The sequence below is a fragment of the Erinaceus europaeus genome, chromosome 5, assembly GCF_950295315.1.
Source record: "Erinaceus europaeus chromosome 5, mEriEur2.1, whole genome shotgun sequence".
Taxonomy (NCBI): domain Eukaryota; kingdom Metazoa; phylum Chordata; class Mammalia; order Eulipotyphla; family Erinaceidae; genus Erinaceus; species Erinaceus europaeus.
In genome coordinates, this window is record NC_080166.1 from 82998400 (window position 1) to 83017809 (window position 19410).

The window sequence follows — 19410 nt, forward strand, 5'->3', positions numbered from 1 at the left end:
TTCGTGATAATTTTTGGAAGGATTTTAGACTTCAGTCTGGAATTAGACTGTAACAAAATGCATTTTGGAGATCCCCCCCTACCCCGAAACTGGGCAACAGCTTCCTCTCACTACTCAGTGTATGACATGCTCATAACATCAGAAGGAGCTATCTCCCAACATGAGCACATAAAATGTCAAAGGTTTGTGCTCCCAGAGGGATAAAGGACAGGAAAGCTTTCAAGGGAGAGAATGGGATACGGAACTCTGGTAGTGGAAATTGTTTAGCACTGTACCCCTCTCACCCTGTGGTCTTGTTGATATTTTTATTTTATGAATAAATTTTAAAAAAGCAAATGGATATGATTTAGTGATTACTCAAGTCTTTGGATTTTCTACTTTCCACTCCTTACAATGAAGTAAATGATCAAGATCAATAGTGCTGTTAAGAGTAAGTTTCTTTAAAATTTTTTTTATATATTTATTTTCCCTTTTGTTGCCCTTGTTTTTATTGTTGTTGTTATTGATGTAGTCATTGTTGGATAGGACAGAAAGAAATGGAGAGAGGAGGGGAAGACAGAGAGGGGGAGAGAAAGATAGACACCTGCAGACCTGCTTCACCGCTTGTGAAGGGATCCCCCCCTTGCAGGTGGGGAGCCAGGGGCTTGAACCGGGATCCTTATGCGGGTCCTTGCACTTTGCGCCACGTGTGCTTAACCCGCTGTGCTACCACCCGGCCCCCCAAGAATGACTTTCATACTTTGGTGGATATAAATAAATCTTTGTCTTGAAAATCGAAGCATCTATTTGACTAAATAGGGTATGTCAGACAGCCTATGAAGAGAATCCCATCCATGTTCTAGACTTTTGTCAGTGGATACTGCCCTCTGTGTTAATGGCTCCAGCCCTCCTGTCTCCTCTCCAAAGATTCATAAAGGGTCGGCTTAGAAAATCCTACACTTGGGGAGTCGGGCTGTAGCTCAGCGGGTTAAGTGCAGGTGGCACAAAGCACAAGGACCGGCATAAGGATCCCGGTTCGAGCCCTGGCTCCCCACCTGCAGGGGAGTCGCTTCACAGGCGGTGAAGCAGGTCTGCAGGTGTCTATCTTTCTCTCCCCCTCTCTGTCTTCCCCTCCTCTCTCCATTTCTCTCTGTCCTATCCAACAACGACAACATCAATAACTACAACAATAAAACAACAAGGGCAACGAAAGGGAATAAATAAATAAAAGAAAAAAAAAAAGAAAATCCTACACTACAGGTTCCATCCCCTGTCTCCCACCTGCAGAGGGAAAGCTTCACAAGTGGTGAAGCAGTGCTGCAGGTGTCTCTCTGTCTCTCTCCCTCTCTATCACCCCATTCCCTCTCAATTTCTGTCTCTATCCAACAAATAAAGATAAAAAAATTAAAAAAAAAAAGAAAATCATACACTGGCCAGTGATTTTATTCCACAGTAAAATCAAGTCCGACTCCTACTTGTAATTTACCATGCACTTAACCTTCAGCCTACAAGTGAAAGCAGGATAACTTTTTATTAGGGCTCTGACCCATTCTGGCATCAGGAGCAAAGTCAGAGCTTTCTTTACCTAGGTTCTTTAGGAGACACAGCGGAAGAATTATGCCAAAGGTCACTATCACTACCAGCACACGACCGTCCACATACCAGGCTCTGAAAGGCAATGAAGCAGTTAGGCCACAGTTTCTTAAAAAGCGACACTTCCCCCTTTCAAATGTAATATCACAATATATCATATATCAATATATGTTGACAGCATTCTTGTTATGTTTTATTTTCATCATTATTCAGGTTTTATAACAATCCTTGAACCCAACCATGACTTGTTACTTCCCTTCCGTGAGATGGGAGGAAGGAAACTGGCCCTCTCCTTCCTGAACCCCCATGGGTGAAATGAGGCATCCCTCTGAATTATTTACTTGTTTTCAAAGCTGAAGGCACACACTGCATTTTGTCAGATTACAACTTGTTCTATCAATATTTAAAGACAGAGTTTCTTTCTGTTCTGCTGGGCCTATATCAACAAGAAACAATTCACCACAGGTAGACATTGCTTTCTCCCTCATTTCTCATATTTGACCTGACTCCTCAGGCTAGAACACTAGGAACTCTACTCTCCCTTGAAAGACAACAGAGATACCAAGACAGACAAGAACTGTGAGAGAGAGTCAAGGCATAAAGGACATGCCAAACACAGTGTCCACATTTTCTAGGGATAATTAATTCCATTTTTGATGGTTAGTCCACGTATATTTTGCTCCCACAATACAATGTTCCTTCTTTAAGAGAGATGGGGGGGGGGCTGGGTCTTAAATTCTTTTTATCATTTTTTTAATGTTCCACTTCTGCAGTAAAAATATACTCCATGTCTACTCTATTTTATAGGAGTTTGATGTAGATTTCCGGCTCTGGGGAAAATGCATTTGCTGCAAGATGGATGAATCTACCTTTTAAATACTCGCTATTCAAATGGCTTCCTTTAAGCCTCAGCTTTATACAGCCCCAAAGAAATCAACTGTTGCAATCACAAAGAATAAAACAAAACAAAGAATAACCACAGTCTCAGGGAAAAAAATGTGTTTCTGCCATTTTCATAAAACTAAAACTTGGGTCAGTCTGCGGGTACATTTAAAACATTATACCTCTTTCACACACACAAAAAAGTATCTATGACTTACGTAAACGCCTCTTCCTCTCCCATCAGGAACTTTATGGCGGAGGGGAGCTCATTTTTTACTATGAAGAGGTAGCTCAGCATTGCTGGAATGAAAATGAGAACATGTTCAGAAAGGAGCTACCAGGACTCCTATTGTCAGGTCAGCGGCCTGTTCCCAGACTAAACTCTCAAGACGCAGAGGCAGCATGTGATGCTGTGAAAATGTGCTTGGCTTTCAACAAGTGGATGCCCGTTCTGTTTTACTTCACACAGCAATGAGAATGACAATGGTCATTGTTGGGAGGTGGCATACCGGGTTAAGCGTACATAGTTCAAGAATGACAAAAGCTTGAATTATATGCTAAAATACACCTAACACCAGAATTAGAAAAAGAGCATCAGGGCCTGGGAAGTAGCTTAATGTTTATGCAAAATATTTTCATTCCTGAAACTCTGAGACTCCAGATTCAATTTCCACCATCACCATAAGCCAGAGCTGAGCAGTGCTCTGGACTCTCTCTGTAGTCTCATTCATTAATAAGCAAGTAAATAAATGAATAAATAAAATAATGTAAAAGAGAATAACGATCTCTCTTTTATTTTCTTTTTTGTGCCACCAGGGTCATCACTGGGGTTTGGTGGCAGCACTATGAGTCCACTGCTCCCAGTGGCCAATTTTTCCCCTTCCTCCTACCCCTAGTTTTTATTAGATAGGACAGAGAGAAATTGAGATGGGAAAGGGAGATAGAAAGGGAAGCATCCTTCCCTGCAGGTGGAGAGCAGGGGGCTGGAACCCAGGCTCTTGTGCTTGTTAATACGTGTGCCTATTTTTAAAATTGGAAGGGGGAGAGAGGGGCAGGGGGGACAGAGGCAGAGAGAGAGGCAGAGAGAGAGAGAGAGAGAGGGAGAGAGAGAGAGAGAGAGAGTTGCAGCTCTGCTTTACCACCTGTGAAGCATCTCCCCTGCAGGTGGGGACTGGGGTTTGAAACTGAATCCTTGTGCATAGTAATGATCTCTGCCGGTTGCACCACTGCCTGGCCCCTGTGTCCAGTGCATGCTCTTTTAAAGTTGCTTTTTTTTTGGAGTTGGGCAGTAGCACATCGGGTTAAGCACACATGGCACGAAGCACAAGGACCGGTGTAAGGATCCCGGTTTGAGCCCCCGGCTCCCCACCTGCAGGGGAGTCGCTTCACAGGCATTAAAGCAGGTCTGCAGGTGTCTTTCTCTTCCCCTCTCTGTCTTCCCTGCCTCTCTCAATTTCTCTCTGTCCTATACAACAATGACATCAATAACAACAACTACAAGAACAATAAAAAAACAAGGACAACAAAAGGGAAAATAAATATATATATTTTTTAAAAAGTTGCTTTTTTTTTAATACCTCCCGTGTTCTGCAACGAGGTGGCTCCAAAGATTACAAGCTTCCCTGTGGTGCCAAAGACTTGTTCTCCCAGCTTTTCATAAACCATGCAGCCTATTTCAAAAATAAAAAACCACAGTTAAGAACAGGGTTCCAAAAATTAAGAATAGCAAAGATTTCACCCTTTTGTTGTCTGTTCCTCAAGTTATTTTTGGTCTTTTTTTCCAGCTATCACACAAATAATTTCTTTGCCTTTGTAAGGGTTAAGGACTACTCATTATAAAACAACCTCTTGACATTTTTAAAATGTCAAACATGGCCACCATTTCTCCTTTTCCTCAGGTTGGTGACAAAAGTCCTAAAATAAAGGTATTAGGTCATAGGCTTCGTTCTTAATCTCTCACACAGACTTCCTAGTTTACTGGAGGGGAATTCCCACTGTAATTTTATTCTCGGGTCTGGTCCTAACATTCAAATGAAAATTCAGTTTATAAAATGCTTATAGTTAAAACATAGACATCCTTTTTAATTAATTGCCTGGACTGAATAAATTAACAAAGGATGGTCCTAATACTATTCCTTCAATGCCTCACCTTCCTCAATATCCTAGCAGGTCTAAAAACATGTAATGGTCACGGCAGAATTCTGATCATTTGTAAATTTAGTTCCAGGGTATGCAGCTCAAAAAAGAAAGCAGCACATCTGTCTTTCAGAGAATAATTTGGTTATGATGAAATTCAGTTGGACATGTGCTCACTGGGTAGGGCACATGCCTTATTGTGTGCTGCTCAGGTTCAAGCCCTGGCATGGGACATGCTATGGCACCGAGGGAACAATCTCTGGTGCTGTGATTGGTGCCTCTCTCTCTCTCTGTGTGTGTGTCTGAAGAAGTGGCCCAGAGCGGTTGGGTGGCAGCATATCTGGTTGAGTGCATATGTTGCAATGCACAAAGACCCAAGTTCAAAACCCAAGTCCCCACCTGCAGGGGGAAAAGTCACAAGTGGTGAAACAGTGCTGCAGGTCTCTGTCTCCCCACCCCCAATTTCTCTCTATCCTATAAAATAAAACGGGAAAAAAGTGGCCCAGAGTTCTCCACAAATGAAATAAAACTTAACCAAAGTGTGAAACTGACTCATCTCAATAAATATTAAAGTTTGAAATCATTCATTTAAAATGTTTTTATACTTTTTCCCCTTTGGGAGGCAGAGCTGGGGCCTTGCACATGCACAATTCAACAATGTTGGGTCAATTTCTGACTTGGGGAGAGACAGAGAGAGCCCTGGGGCATCCTCTGTTGCCAATGGCACCTCCTATTATGTACCAGGGCTCAAACCTAGCAAAGCATGTACCCAAACTATGGCTCTGGTTTCTTCCTCTTTTTCCTTCACCCACCCTTCCTTCCTTCCTTCCTTCCTTCCTTCCTTCCTTCCTTCCTTCCTTCCTTCCTTCCTTCCTTCCTCCTTCCGTTTTTGTTGCTGAAGCTTCACCTCTCTGGGCCAACTTTTCTTCAGGCAGAAAGAGAGTTAGAGACACAGAGACCAGGAGAAATGGAAAGACCCCACAGCACTGAAGCTCCCTCACTGCGGTGGGGGGTCCAGTGTGAACCTGACTCATGCACATGACAGAGCAGGCACCCTTCCAGGTGAGATGCCTTGCCCATTTCTGCTAACCTTTATGACACTTCAGTTCACATTTTCAAAAGGTCCAAAGAAGGCAATATGGGTCAAATTATAATTAAACCTTTGTTTAAGCTCTCATTCCACTGGTGTTTAAACTAGGCAGTGGTGAGAGCCTCCAGCTATTCCAAAATGTCCCAGTAAAATGGAACCACCCATATACAACAGCAGTTGGCTAGTGTGGCTTTGGCTGAGGTAAGAGAGCCCACGCATTGCAAACATAATCCAGTGCCTCAGGAATCAAAAGTAAACACTGCAGGTATTACACTGGCCAAAGAATTTTTAAAAAGGCTCACAGCTCGCTCAGTTCCACCACTGCCTCAGGAGTAACACTTTCTTTTTGGAAAGCGGACAAGGGAGCACAGAAGCTCTGTTTACTTTTATAACCATGGAAGTCACAGTAGGAAAATATGTGCTCACTGTTCTGAGTTCATACGGCCCTAAGGAAGAACCAAAGCTGTAAGACAGAGTCACCTTCAACAAGGATAACTAGAGATTATTTATAACAGCGATGGTCATATATGGGTGCTGCTGGAGCTAGTCCTTTCTTTTATCACATTTTATTTATTTATCTTGCTTTACTGTATTTATGCTTCTTATTAGATAGAACAGAGAGAAACTGCTAAGGGATGAGGGAGTTAGAGAAAGAAAGACACTTGCAGCACTGCTTCACCACTTGGGAAGCTTTCCCCTTGAAGAAGGGGACTAGGGGTTTGAATCCAGGCCCTTGAACATGATAACATGCACTCAACCAAGTATACCACTATCTGGCCCCTATTTATTTTACTTCATCTAATGATTGAAACACAGAGAATGAGAGAGACCAGAGCACTGCTCAGCTATGACTTATGGTGGTGTTGGGTCTTGAACCTGGGGCTTCAGGGCTTCAGGCATGAGATTCTTTTTTTTTTTTTTTTTAAATATTTATCTATTCCTTTTTGTTGCCTTTGTCATCGTTGTTGGATAGGACAGAGAGAAATGGGGAGAGGAAGGGAAGACGGAGAGGGGGAGAGAAAGATAGACACCTGCAGACCTGTTTCACCACCTGTGAAGCCACTCCCTGCAGGTGGGGAGCCAGGGGCTCGAACCGGGATCCTTATGCCGGTCCTTGCACTTTGTGCCACCTGTGCTCAGGCATGAGATTCTTTTTGTAAATAAATGCATTACATTATCTCCCCAGGCTCTCCCTCCTCCTCTTTCTTGTCTCCTTCTCCTTTTAGATTTATTTCATGAGAGGGAGAGAACCATATGCAATGCCAGGGATAAAACTCAGGACTTCCTGCTTCTAAGTGTAGCATTCTACCACTGTGCCACCTCCCAGGCCACACTGTGCCTATTTCTCTAGGTAAATACCACTACAGAGCCTACAGTGACTGTAGGTCAAAGTGCTCTGGCTTTAGCAATTCAGTTGCTGAAGAGGGAAAGCATCATATACTCCTACCTGGAAAACTATGTCACAAATTGACACACAGCCAGCTTACCTGTTTCCTTTGAACAGATCAACAGAAGGTTTATTGAATATATTGACAGCAGTGTCACGGAGGTCAAAAGTATCCTAAACCAAAGAAAACAAGTCTTGCAGTTACTGTATGAGAACATACCCTGCCTTGACATTTCAGGAGGCAAAGGTTTATTTACATGGCCAACACTGCTTGTTGGAACAGTATCCAAATTTTGCAACCTATTAGTCATACTCTGTCTAAAATTCTTAATAACTATGTCCTGCCAAATAAAGAACTTCTCATTACAGCCCAGTAACTTTGACAGTTGAAATCCTATATGTAATTCAGAGGCTTAACTAGATCTCTGGGATCATTTCAGTAGAGATGACTTTAAACCAACATCTATGAAAGAGAGTTTGTACTCTGCTGTACTGTTACAACCAGTAAGAAGTGTGAAAACAGGGGTGTGGGGAGGGGGGTATGCTTTCAGTAACCTTTGGGGGCAGTAACCATGCAACCTGAGGCAACTTGTTTAATTTCTCCCATCCCTAATCCCTCAGAAGTTTTTTTTTTTTTTTTTTTTTTTTTAAACCAGAGCACTGCTCCACTTTGGCTTATGGTGGTGTGGGGGACTGAACCTGGGACTTTGGAGACTCAAGCATGAGTTTCTTTGCATAACCATTATGCTATCTACCCTCACCACAATTTTTACCAGAGCACTGCTCAGCTCTGGCTTATGGTGGTGCAGGGGATTGAACTTGGGACTTTGGAGCCTCAAGCATGAGAGTCTCCTTGCATAATCATTATGCTATCTACTTCCTTCCTCACCTATAAGAAAAAGGCACAAGCTGAGGTTCTTTTCACATAATTCCTTTATGTCTATTGGTGAATCTATACATTGGGTCACTGAGATCATTCACTGACTGTCTGCTTTTTAAATACTTATTCCTTTTGTTGCCCTTGTTTTTTATTGTTGTAGTTATTATTGTTGTTGTTACTGATGTCCTCATTTTTGGATAGGACAGAGAGAAATGGAGAGAGGAGGAGTGATAGATAGACACCTGCAGACCTGCTTCACCGCCTGTGGAGCGACCCTCCTGCAGGTGGGGAGCCGGGGGCTCGAACCGGGATCCTTATGCCACGTATGCTTAACCTGCTGCATTACTGCCCGACTCCCTCATTCACTGTTTCTACACCTGGTTCTTCTTAAAAGAGAAGCGTCTTTTGTCATCCACTCTCCCACTGGAAGGTGGTGATTGGGGCGAAGGAATTCTGACAATCAAAAAAGACTCCCCTGCCATGAATGAGGAATGCATGTTTTTGTTCTAGTGCATCTGGCTTGTAACCAGAAAGACTGTGGCTCCAATGGTGTGGGAAATCAAGAGGTGATTCTGGAATCACTGATTAGCAGACAACAATTGAAGATAAAGACCATGTGTTCAAAGGAGGGTGAGAATGCAAATCTTTACTTGGAACTACTCATTTTCAGATGTGGGAAAATACAACTCCAGAGCAAAACAGGAGGCAACTGATGTCCCCTAGCCTCTGCTGGCCCTCCGAAGCCCCACCCTAGCCTTCACACCAGTGGAGCCTGGCTCAGGGGTTCCCTCCTCCGGGGCCTGCCTTTGCCTCCGCGGAGTCTGCTGTGCTGCATTACTCCTGCTTATAGAGCAGTCATGACGGAATAAATGCGGGGAGGCCAGAAAATCCGGATAAAAGACAGTTTATCCGAGGTGGGGGTGCTCGAGCGCACACACACCTAACGTGTGGATGTCAAACTGAGCTGCTAGTAAAAGCAAGATTTCGATTAATATATGGCTTTATGAGAGGGAATTCAGATATAGACAGAATGAGCAGAGATCCTTCAAGAGGAAGGTGATTAAGAAGGAAAGTCTCTGATTACCTACTAGAGTTCAGAAGTAGGAGAAAACTGAGCAACCAACAATTGGTCCAACATTTATGGACCAATCCAGTAGTTTTGAGACATGTCATAGGAATGTGGTTTGATATGCTCTGTGATTTTTCCTTTTCTCCTTGCTCTTTTTATTTATTTACTTTTAAGATTTGCCTATTACTAGTGAGAAAGAGAAGCATCATTTTGGGCACATACAAAGCCAGGGATCGAACTTAGAACTTCATGCTTGAGAATCCAATGCTTTACCCACTGTGCCACCTCTCCGGCTGTGTGCTCTGTGATTTCCTTCCATCTTGTAAGATAAATGACATTTATGTGGAAGGAACAAGCTTGAATTTCACTCAGAACTCACTCATACTTTTAGGGACACTGAACACTGGCAATTTTTTTCTTTTAATTGGCACCAGTTTGGTGCTTGAAGAATGAATCCTGTGCTGGTAGTGGCCTGCCTGCCTTTCTTTCCTTCTTTCTCTGTTTCTTTCTTTTTTATCTTTTTATATTTATTTATTTATTTTTCCTTTTGTTGCCTTCTTTTTATTGTTGTTGTAGTTATTATTGTTGTTGTTATTGATGTTGTCTTTCTTAGATAGGACAGAGAGAAATGGAGAGAGGAGGGGAAGACAGAGAGGGGGAGAGAAAGACAGACACCTGCAGACCTGCTTCACCACTTGTGAAGTGACTCCCCTGCAGGTGGGGAGCCGGGAGCTTGAACTGGGATCCTTACACCGGTCCTTGTGCTCCGTGCCACGTGCGCTTAACCCTCTGTGCTACCGTCAGACTCCCTCCTTTCCTTCCTTCCTCCCTTTCTTTCTTAACAGGGAGAAATGGAAAGGAGAGGGGGAGACAGACAAGTACACACACACCCTGTAGCACTGCTTCACCACTTGTGAAGCTTCCCCCCTTCAAGTGAGGACTGGTGAGTTGAACCCGGATACTGCACATGGTAATGTGTGTGCTTTACCAGCTGTGTAGGTGGTGGCTTCTACTGTAGCATGGGACAGGACATAGAGGACTTCTTCACAAGATAGGATAACATGGGGCTAGGGTGAATGCAATTTGAAGATTAGCTGCAGCCTGTTCTGGAACAGCCTTGTACTTGTCAAGTCTTCTCCTGGGACTGACCTGAGAGGAGATAGGGTACTGAGGGAACCATGTGCCTAGCAGGAGGGATAATTACTGATACCTGTATATGGTCAAACAAAGGTCCTATGCCTGGGAAGACCAGTTACTCATTAGCAAAAGCAGCATTCTAAGGAAACATCTGCTACATAGATCCTGGGACCTTACTGTACATGGATATGGCTGTCCCTTCATGCAGTCTCTTGGGCGAGTCTCTCTGAGGATGATGCTTAGCTGGTTCATGGCCCTTGGCAAGAGGTAAAAACCTTTCTTTGAAAGTCCCTACCACTTCCTTTTCTTTTACAAGCAAAAGAAAAGTGTTGACCAGAAATGCTTTTAGCAGAGAGTTCATCTATCATCTTCCCCACATTTAAAAACAGATAAAGCCTTCCCACAGCGATGAAAACAACTCCCTCGCTCTCATGTTTCACAGACATAACATTCATGTCAGACAGGACCTGTAGTGAGAGTCTGATGGCCTTTGCCCTAACCCTAACCCCAACCCTAACCCAATCTCAAGTTTCTTCCATCTATCACAAAACAGAGCTTCCCATCAAAGACTGAACACAAGTATCAACAAAGATCTTTGCCTTCTATTAAGAAACAAATTGTGTATGTCAACTTGTAAGAATGCTTTAGCTTTAATAGGACCTAGCATTAATGGGATTAAAACCTAGACAAGAACTTTCTAAATGTTTGGAAAGGTGCAATATGTGATGTCAGTGACAATACTAGGCTCTAGAATTATTAAAGAGAATCCAGGCGGAGAAGTCAAGAGTTGCAGGAAGCACAGCATTTACAAGAAAAACAAAGAATGGCTCAAGAGAATATGATGGCTTACTTAAACAGTTCTATTTTGAGCACAGTCATGCTCTAGATATACAATTAGATATTTGTAAACAAAAAAGTGCTATCTCTCAACTCTGACACCAGCTTCTCAGGCAATACTTTTAGCCCACTTGAATGGTAGCTATCAGGCTCAGGCAAAATCTAAAGTCATGGCCCCCTTGGAACAGAACTAAAAGAGACTTCCTAGCTTCTTCCCACATGAAGACCCCTAGATTCATCTGCTTCATTCCTACCCTTGACTTCCTCTTTATTAGACAATTTTTCCTACTTTATATCTTACCACCTTTCAGCCATCAAGTTGCAGATGCTACTGATTCCATCCTGACTTCTGTGGGTAGACGACCTAACCAATGTGTCCTGGAACTTCAATTCTCCAAAACCCTGCCCCACTAGGGAAAGAGAGAGACAGTCTGGGAGTATGGATCGACCTGTCAACACCCATGTTCAGTGGGGAAGCAATTACAGAAGCCAGACCTCCTACCTTCTGCACCCCATAATGACCCTGGATCCATACTCCCAGAGGGATAAAGAATAGGAAAGCTATCGGGGAGGGGATGGGATACAGAGTTCTGATGGTGGGAATTATACCTCTCTTATCCTCTGGTCTTGCCAGTGTTTCCAATTTATAAATAATTTTTTTAAAGTAATAATAAAATGGGTCCAGCTTCTCACTCCAACCAGAGAGAGTCCAGTCCATGTCAACAAAAGTGCTCAAGTCTTCAAACAGGGCACACATGCACTGGCAGGGAACTAAGCTGCAGTCACTGCTGCTACCACCTTCAACACCTGGGTCTTCATTTCAGCCTCTGAACCAAGCTGAGAACTAAGCCCTCTTTCACCTTACAGATCTGGGGCTTTTTCTTTGAAGAGTGTGCTTTGTTACTTAGACATTCTCCATTCTTCTAGCTGTTCTCCTATGTTATAAAGTGTGTGTGTGTGTGTGTGTCTGTGTGTGTGTGTGTGTGTGTACACATTTTTAAAAAATAAACAGCCTGATTGCAAATCTTTTTTCTTAATTTTTTAAAACTTTTATTTATTGGATAGAGACAGCCAGAAATTAAGAGGAAAGGGGGTGATAGAGAGGGAGAGAGACAGAGAGACACCTACAGCACTTCTCCACTCGCAAAGCTTTCCCCATGCAGGTGGGGACCTGGGGCTCAAACCCGGGTCCTTGCACATTGTAATACATGCGCTCAACCAGGTGTGCCACCATCTGGTCCCACACACATTGTTTTTTTTTTTTTTTTTTTTTTAAATAGAGACATAGAAGCAGCAAGGTAGAGAGAGAAGAGACCACACCACCAAAGCTTCAAAGGTTCCTTCAATGCAGTGGGGGCCAAAGTCAAACCTGGGTTGCAGCATACGGCAAAGCAGTGCACTAGTCGAGGGAGGTATTTTACCCGCCCAAGATTATATTTTAAAGTCCTAGCTATATAGCAAGAAATCATAGGACAAGGGACCAGGCAGTGGCGCACCAGGTCGAGTGTACTTGTTACAATGTGCAAAGACCCAGGTTAAAGCCTCTGGTTCCCACTCACAAGGGGGAAGCAGCATGTGCACTCAACCAGGCGTGCCACCACCCGGCCCCTCACATTGCTCGCAGTGAGGCAGTGCTGGAGGTATCTCTCTTCCTCTCTATCTCCTCTTCCCCTCTTGATTTCTCCCTAGCTCTATCAAGTAAATAAATAAATACAAGAAGAGGGAGGGGGAGGAGGAGGAGGAGAAGGAGAAGAAGTAGAGAAAACTAAAAGAGAAGAAAAAGAAACCATAAGACAGTGCCGTGGGAGGGGCCCAGGGGATAAACTCTCAAGCATGAGGTCCAGAGCTTGACCCCCAGCATGGTATTGTCAGAATGATGCTCTGGTTCTCTCTCCACCTCCTCTCTCCTGTAAATCAATGAACTGATCAATCATGGGCAGCAGCTGGAAAAGTGGCTCAGTAGTGTCTGAGGCTCTGAAGAAAAAAGAGTTGAGCCAGTCAAGTTGTGCATGTGTGAGGTCCCGGTTCTGCATCCCTTCCCCCAGCTGTCTCCCCCCCTGCCTCTCTGCTTCCTGGGGCTCTACTATCCTGAGGAAGTCAACCAAGAAGTGGACAAGACCTTGCTTCCACACTCAGAGCTGCTCAGTCTGCTCCTAGTGAACAGTCTCTCCCATAATATATTCTTCATCACACTAAACTCGACACAGAACTGGAGAGAAGAACATGATTTCAGAAATGTTAAACGTTTATTCAGGGAAAGCGAAAGCACGTGCAGATTCCTGTGGGTAAAGAGCAGTGCCAGGAGGAAGCTGCTCTCTTAGGCACTTCTCTTTCTCTTGCTTTCTTTCTTTTTTCTTTTTAATTTTCTTGCCTCCAGGGTTATTGCTGGGGCTCAGTGCCTGCACTATGAATCCCCAGCTCCTGGAGGCCATTTTTCCCATTTTGTTGCCCTTGTTGTTGCCCTTGTTGTTGGATAGGACAGAGAGAAATCAAGAGAGAGGGGGAGAGAAAGATAAGACATCTGCAGACCTGCTTCACCACCTGTGAAGCGACTCCCCTGCAGGTGGGGAGTCATGGGCTTGAAATGGGATCTTAACATCTGTCCTGTCCTTGCGCTTTGCACCATGTGTGCTTAACCTGCTGTGCTATTGCCCAACTCCCCTCTTTTGCATTTCTAAGGTCCTGCCTTCACTTCACTTCAAAGCCACCCCTATCCCTACTGTCACCTCTCACTGCTTTTCAATTATCCTTTTCCCTCTCAGCTAAGGGAACCAAGGCCCTGGCTTCCTCAGGTTCTTCAGATTCCCCTTCTTCTCAGTGGCAAGGCCAAACACAAAGGTTCTTGGTCACAAAAGTTCTGAGTCCAGATGGAACAGGTATCTCTCTTCCTCTCTATCTCTCTTTCCCCTCTTGGTTTCTCTCTGGCTCTATCAAATAAATAAATAAATAAATAAATAAATAAATAGAAGAAGGAGGAGGAGGAAGAGAGAAAAAAGAGTAGGAGGAGGAGAAGGAGGAGGAGCAGGAGAAGGAGAAGGAGAAGAAGGAGAAGAAGAAGAGAAAGAAGAAGAAGAAGGAGAAGAAGAAGAAGAAGAAGGAGAAGGAGAAGGAGAAGAAGAAGGAGAAGAAGAGGAAGAAAACAAAGGAAGGAAGGAAGGAAACGAAACGAAACTAAAAGAGAAGAAAAGAAACCATAGGACAGTGACCTGGGAAGGGCCCTCTGGTCCTCACCTTCCCCCAAGACTTTGGATGGTCTCTCTAAATTTTATTTAATGCATTTCATGAATGTTCAAATTACCCTTTATTGTCTTTGATTTGAATGTTTTAAGATTTATCTGTTTATTATTGCAAAAGAGAAATGAGAACCAGAGCATCACTCTGACACATGTAATACCAGGGACTAAACCTTGAACCTCACAAAGAGAACCCATGCTTTATTCATTGTGCCACTTCTAGTCTGCTTTATCTATTACCTTACTTTTATAATAAATATATTAAAATATAAAGAACCTGTCAAATGATAAGATTATTCTAAACATGTGGTGGGGGAGTTAGGGAGTGGTATTTTACTCTTTAGTACCAAGTTCATTCATGTGGTCTTTTAAGCAACTCATAAAATGTTTATGTAAAAGGAACATATATTCAGCCCTAATGTGGCTTTCTTTTCACAATACCTTTACTTTTATTTTGTTTATCAAGGAAAGAGAGAGAATAGGAGAAAGAAAAGAAAAAAAAAAAACCAGGGAGTTGGCACACTGGGTTAAGCACACATAGTACGAAGCACAAGGACCCACGCTCCGGTTTGAGTCCCCAGCTTCCCACCTGCAGGGGGTCACTTCACAAGCAGTAGAGCAGGTCTTTAGGTGTCTACCTTTCTATCTCCCTATCTTTCCCTTCCTCTCTCAATTTTTCTCTGTGCTATCCAATAAAAATGAAAAATGACCACCAGAAGCAGTGGCTTTGTAGTGCTAGCACCAAGCCCCAACAATAACCCTGGAGGCAGAGAGAGAGAGAGAGAGAGATTTTGAACTAGAACATTATTCTGAACCATGCAATCTCTGGGATTGAACTCTGGACCTGATGCTTGAAAGTCCAAAGCTTCATCCACTGTACCACTTCAACATTCTGAGGGTCATATGACTACCATGCTAGACTCTAGCAGCATGCAATTATTTGTGAATTTTACAGACAGAACTGGGGCATGAAAAGGGATTTTCAAAAGGCTAGCCAGGAAACAGACAGGGAGTAATTACTGGTATAACTTCTTCCATTTCTGTCCTATAGATGCACCTAAACTGTTTGGTGTGTGTGTGCTGTTTTGTCAGTTTCCTCTTCCAACATGAGGACAGTGTTAGCATTTTGGCTACTTTCTTTCCCCCTGCCTCCAGAGTTATTGTTGGGGCTCGGTGCCTACACTATGAATCCACTACACCTGGAGGCCATTGTTTCCCATTTTGTTGCCCTTGTTGTTACTGTTCTTGCTATTGTTGTTGTTGGATAGGACAGACAGAAACAGGGGAAGACAGAGAGGGAGAGAAAGATAGATACCTGCAGACCTGCTTCACTGCTTGTGACCTCCCTACAGGTGAGAAGCGAGGGCTTGAACTGAGATCCTTACATTGCTTCTCACCATCTGCTCTTGACCTGCTGCACTACCACCCGGCCACCATACATAAACTTTTGAATGCAAAGCCTCACTACTAATGAGGTGTTCTGTGTCTAAAGAAAACACACACACACACACACACACACACACGAACAAACATATACACATCATTGCCAATCGAAGACTAGATAACATAACCATATAAAAAGAAAAGTATGCAAAAGTGGCAAGCAGACAAAAATAGAGTCCTATGAGGTTCAAGTAAGCAGGAGGTCTGGGTCTAAGAAGAAAGTTGTTCCAGTAAGAAAGCAAGCCGCTGGGACCCTAGTCAGGGAGTCCTGAGATTCCCAAACAGACATGATGGGCCTAGACCTCAAATAAATCCCTCTCTCCATTGTTACAGGTCATCTCTATCAGAAACAACAAAATAGACCCCTTTGTGGGGCCCCCCTAGGGCCTTGCCCTCAACTTGGATCAACAACGGTAGAGAATGTTCCATTATCCGAAGGGAGGACGGACAACTTACTCTATGCTACATCTGAGGAGAATGGGTCCTGATATTGGGGCAGCTTGGAATGTTCCTCCTCATGACCACAGAATGTGAGCTCAGATCTACAGGGATGCAGAGGTCACATAGGCTCCTAAGCTGAATATGAGCCCCAGACCAAATCAAATCAATGGGGTTTATAGTCAACAATATTTATACCCCTTCCCCATATTAGGGAGCTACTCTCTTCCCTGATCCAGCTTTCTGTTCCTTTTCCAGCCATGACATCACCTCCCCAGACAGTAACTTGGATCCACGTGCATATCAGATTTCAGGCTCAGAGGAAAAAAAAAAAAAAAACTAGTATAGCTACAGGCCCTTTGAAATATAACTAAAATATGCCTACTAGCTATCTACAAAATGGAGGATTCCCCCAACACTTCATCTGCACTATTCCAATTTTAGTATATGTGCTGCCGAAGCGAGCACAACTATTCCAGCCTTTAGGTCCATGATTGTTCAACAATTGTTTGGCTTTGTAGGTTACCTCTCTTTTCAGCCACAGGGTCCCAGATGCTAGCATGATGCTGACCAGACTTCCCTGGACAGATGATCCCACCAATGTGTCCTGGAGCTCCACTTCCCCAGAACCCCATCCTACTAGGGAAAGAGAGAGGCAGGCTGGGAGTATGGATCGACCAGTCAACGCCCATGTTCAGCAGGGAAGCAATTACAGAAGCCAGACCTTCTACCTTCTGCATCCCAAAAATGACTCTGGGTCCATACTCCCAGAGGGATAAAGAATAGGAAAGCTATCAGGGGAAGGGATGGGATACGGAGATCTGGTGGTGGGAATTGTGTAGAGTTGTACCCCTCTTATCCTATGGTTTTGTTAATGTCTCCTTTTTTAAATAAATTTTTTAAAATTAATAAAAATGAGGGGCTAACTATGAAAGATAAGCCAGGGGGGGAAAAAAACAAAAACCAAACCAAACAAAACCAAAAAACAACAGTGTAGCTTCCACATGGTGAAATGAACATCAGTTGCAAACAGCAGTTCCTATTTGCCCTAATCACAGATCATCTTGACCTTGTCAGATCTGTTTACCTCGGTGTTACTCAGACTTTATTTATAAAATAAACTTTATTTTACCAAGAAAAAAGAAAGAAAGTCGCATATACCACCATTTCCTGTTTTTGCCCCTCTTCGTAGGCTGATGGCTGTGGTTTTGTTTATGTTCCAGTTATAACTCTTCACATGTCCTGTTCCACAAGGATAACTGGTTTCCACTCTCCTCAAGCCTAGATCCATCCCTTTCAAAGGATGCCCTTGCTCACCATACTCTGAAGATGGAACAGAAAGCCTCTTTATTCCCACGGAGACAAAGGAATGTGTGTGGCTCTTGGTGGGCATTTTGGGCTTCCATCCCACTAGGGATGATGGCTTGGGGTTCTCTCCAGACTCTCTTATTCTATCTTTGTGCTAATGGTCTATGTTAAAGGAGAGACAGGGAGTTAAATCTCTATCCCCTGCTCTGAGGGGCCTGGGTGGTGGTGCACTTCCTTGAGTGCACACACACTTTATGGTGCAGGAGGACCCAGGTTCAAGCCCCACTCCAAACCTATAGGAAGCAAGCTTCACGAGTGGGGAAGCAGGTCTGCCGATGGTTCTCTTTCTCCCTACTCCCACTCCTCTCAAATTCTAACTGCCCTGATAAAAAAAATAAACAAAATAAAAGGGAGAGAAAGAATAGGCTACCAGGTGCAGTGGATTCATCAAGCCCCAGTGATACTATTTTAAGAATTTTTTAAAAAATATTTATTTATTTCCTTTTGTTGCCCTAGTTGTTTGATTGCTGTAGTTATTATTGTTGTTGATGTCATTGTTGGATAGGACAGAGAGAAGTGGATAGAGGAGGGGAAGACAGAGAGGGCGAGAGAAAGACAGACACCTGCAGACCTGCTTCACCGCCTGTGAAGTGACGCCCCTGCAGGTGGGGAGCCGGGGGCTCCAACTGGGATCCTTATGCTGGTCCTTGCACTATACACCACGTGTGCTTAACCCGCTGCGCTACTGCCTGACTTCCCCCAGTGATATTTTTTTATTGGTGGCAATAAAAAAAATAAAGGACACAGCTAAACTTGCTGTCCTCCTTCGGCCCTGCCTTGCTGAACAAGACACCTGGCCGCTGTGACTCTCAGTTTCTCTCTGCAAAATCAAAGAGGTAGGGTTGTTACAAAGAGCCTCTGAGAACATGTTTGCTTTATAACTCTCAACCTCTTCTTCTTCTTATTTCTTAAAAAAAAAAAAAACACCACTTTGAGGTAGCAAGCCATATAGCCAGCAGCTGCAGGTGGCTCCGGTCTGTAGACTGTAGTGTGTGTGCAGACAGTGACAACTGCACAGAGTGCAAGAAGGCAAGAAGGCTGGTGGCCACAGGAAAAGGCAAAACCAGCGGGCCACTCTGGGATGGTTTTTCCAATATATCAAACCACCAGGATCAGTAAGTAGGAGCTCTGAGAGTATAAATTCCCAAACCATCCTGTCACATACCTGGCCTATTATGACCAAGAAAGTGACTAGATAAGGCACCTTGTTGACTAAATAAAGAAATTATGAGATATATATTCTCTATGGAATACTACTCTGCCATCAGAAAGGATGCTTTTGGGTCCTTTGGGAGAAAATGGGTGGAACTGAAGGTGGTTATACTCAGCAACATAGGTAAAGAGATGAAAGACAAAATGCAGGTGGTTTCACTCATATGTGGAATCTAGAGAAATGAAATATATGAATTTGCAAAAACAAAGAAAGCGATCAGAGACACTATAAGATAACTAGGTGGTTATCTTTGGGAGGGTGAGGATGCAGTGTGGAACAATGCCCTTCACAATTTTGCAAACTACTATCACTCTCAATAAACAAAAGAACAAAGGCATCCTGTGCATGGTGGAGGTGACTCATACTTGAAACCACAGACATTCAAATTAAGTTGCCTTACTACTAGGGAAATAGCTCAGCAGGTATAGCATTGGACTTGCAGGCCTGGGGGTTCCTGTTCCAGATTCCCAGAACCCATATTTATCAGCGGGGCACACTGATTTGTCTTCCTCTCTCCCCTTCTCTCTGGTTCAGATGAAAGTCTCTCATATGTGATGAACAAAATAAAGATTTTTAAAAAAAGAATTAATTTGCTTTCCCAAAGTGAAGAGAAACAACACTCCTAAGTAGAGGCCAGAATGTTGTCCTTGGGTAGTGCTGTGGTGCTGGCTTTACCTGGCATATAGAGGAACACACACACACACACACACACACACACACACACA

The 19410-nt window shown here is 43.5% G+C and overlaps 1 protein-coding gene across 1 annotated transcript in view; it reads right to left on the reverse strand.

Annotated features, from left to right (window-relative positions):
* Positions 1 to 19410, reverse strand: part of SLC38A1 (solute carrier family 38 member 1) — a 97622-nt gene that overhangs the window by 18499 nt on the left and 59713 nt on the right. Inside the window, exons 6-9 of the mRNA XM_060191456.1 lie at positions 7168 to 7241; positions 4032 to 4124; positions 2673 to 2754; positions 1565 to 1647 (exon numbers count right to left, since the gene is read on the reverse strand). Coding sequence (XP_060047439.1) covers positions 1565 to 1647; positions 2673 to 2754; positions 4032 to 4124; positions 7168 to 7241 — 332 coding nt within the window. The remainder of the gene's footprint in view (positions 1 to 1564; positions 1648 to 2672; positions 2755 to 4031; positions 4125 to 7167; positions 7242 to 19410) is intronic.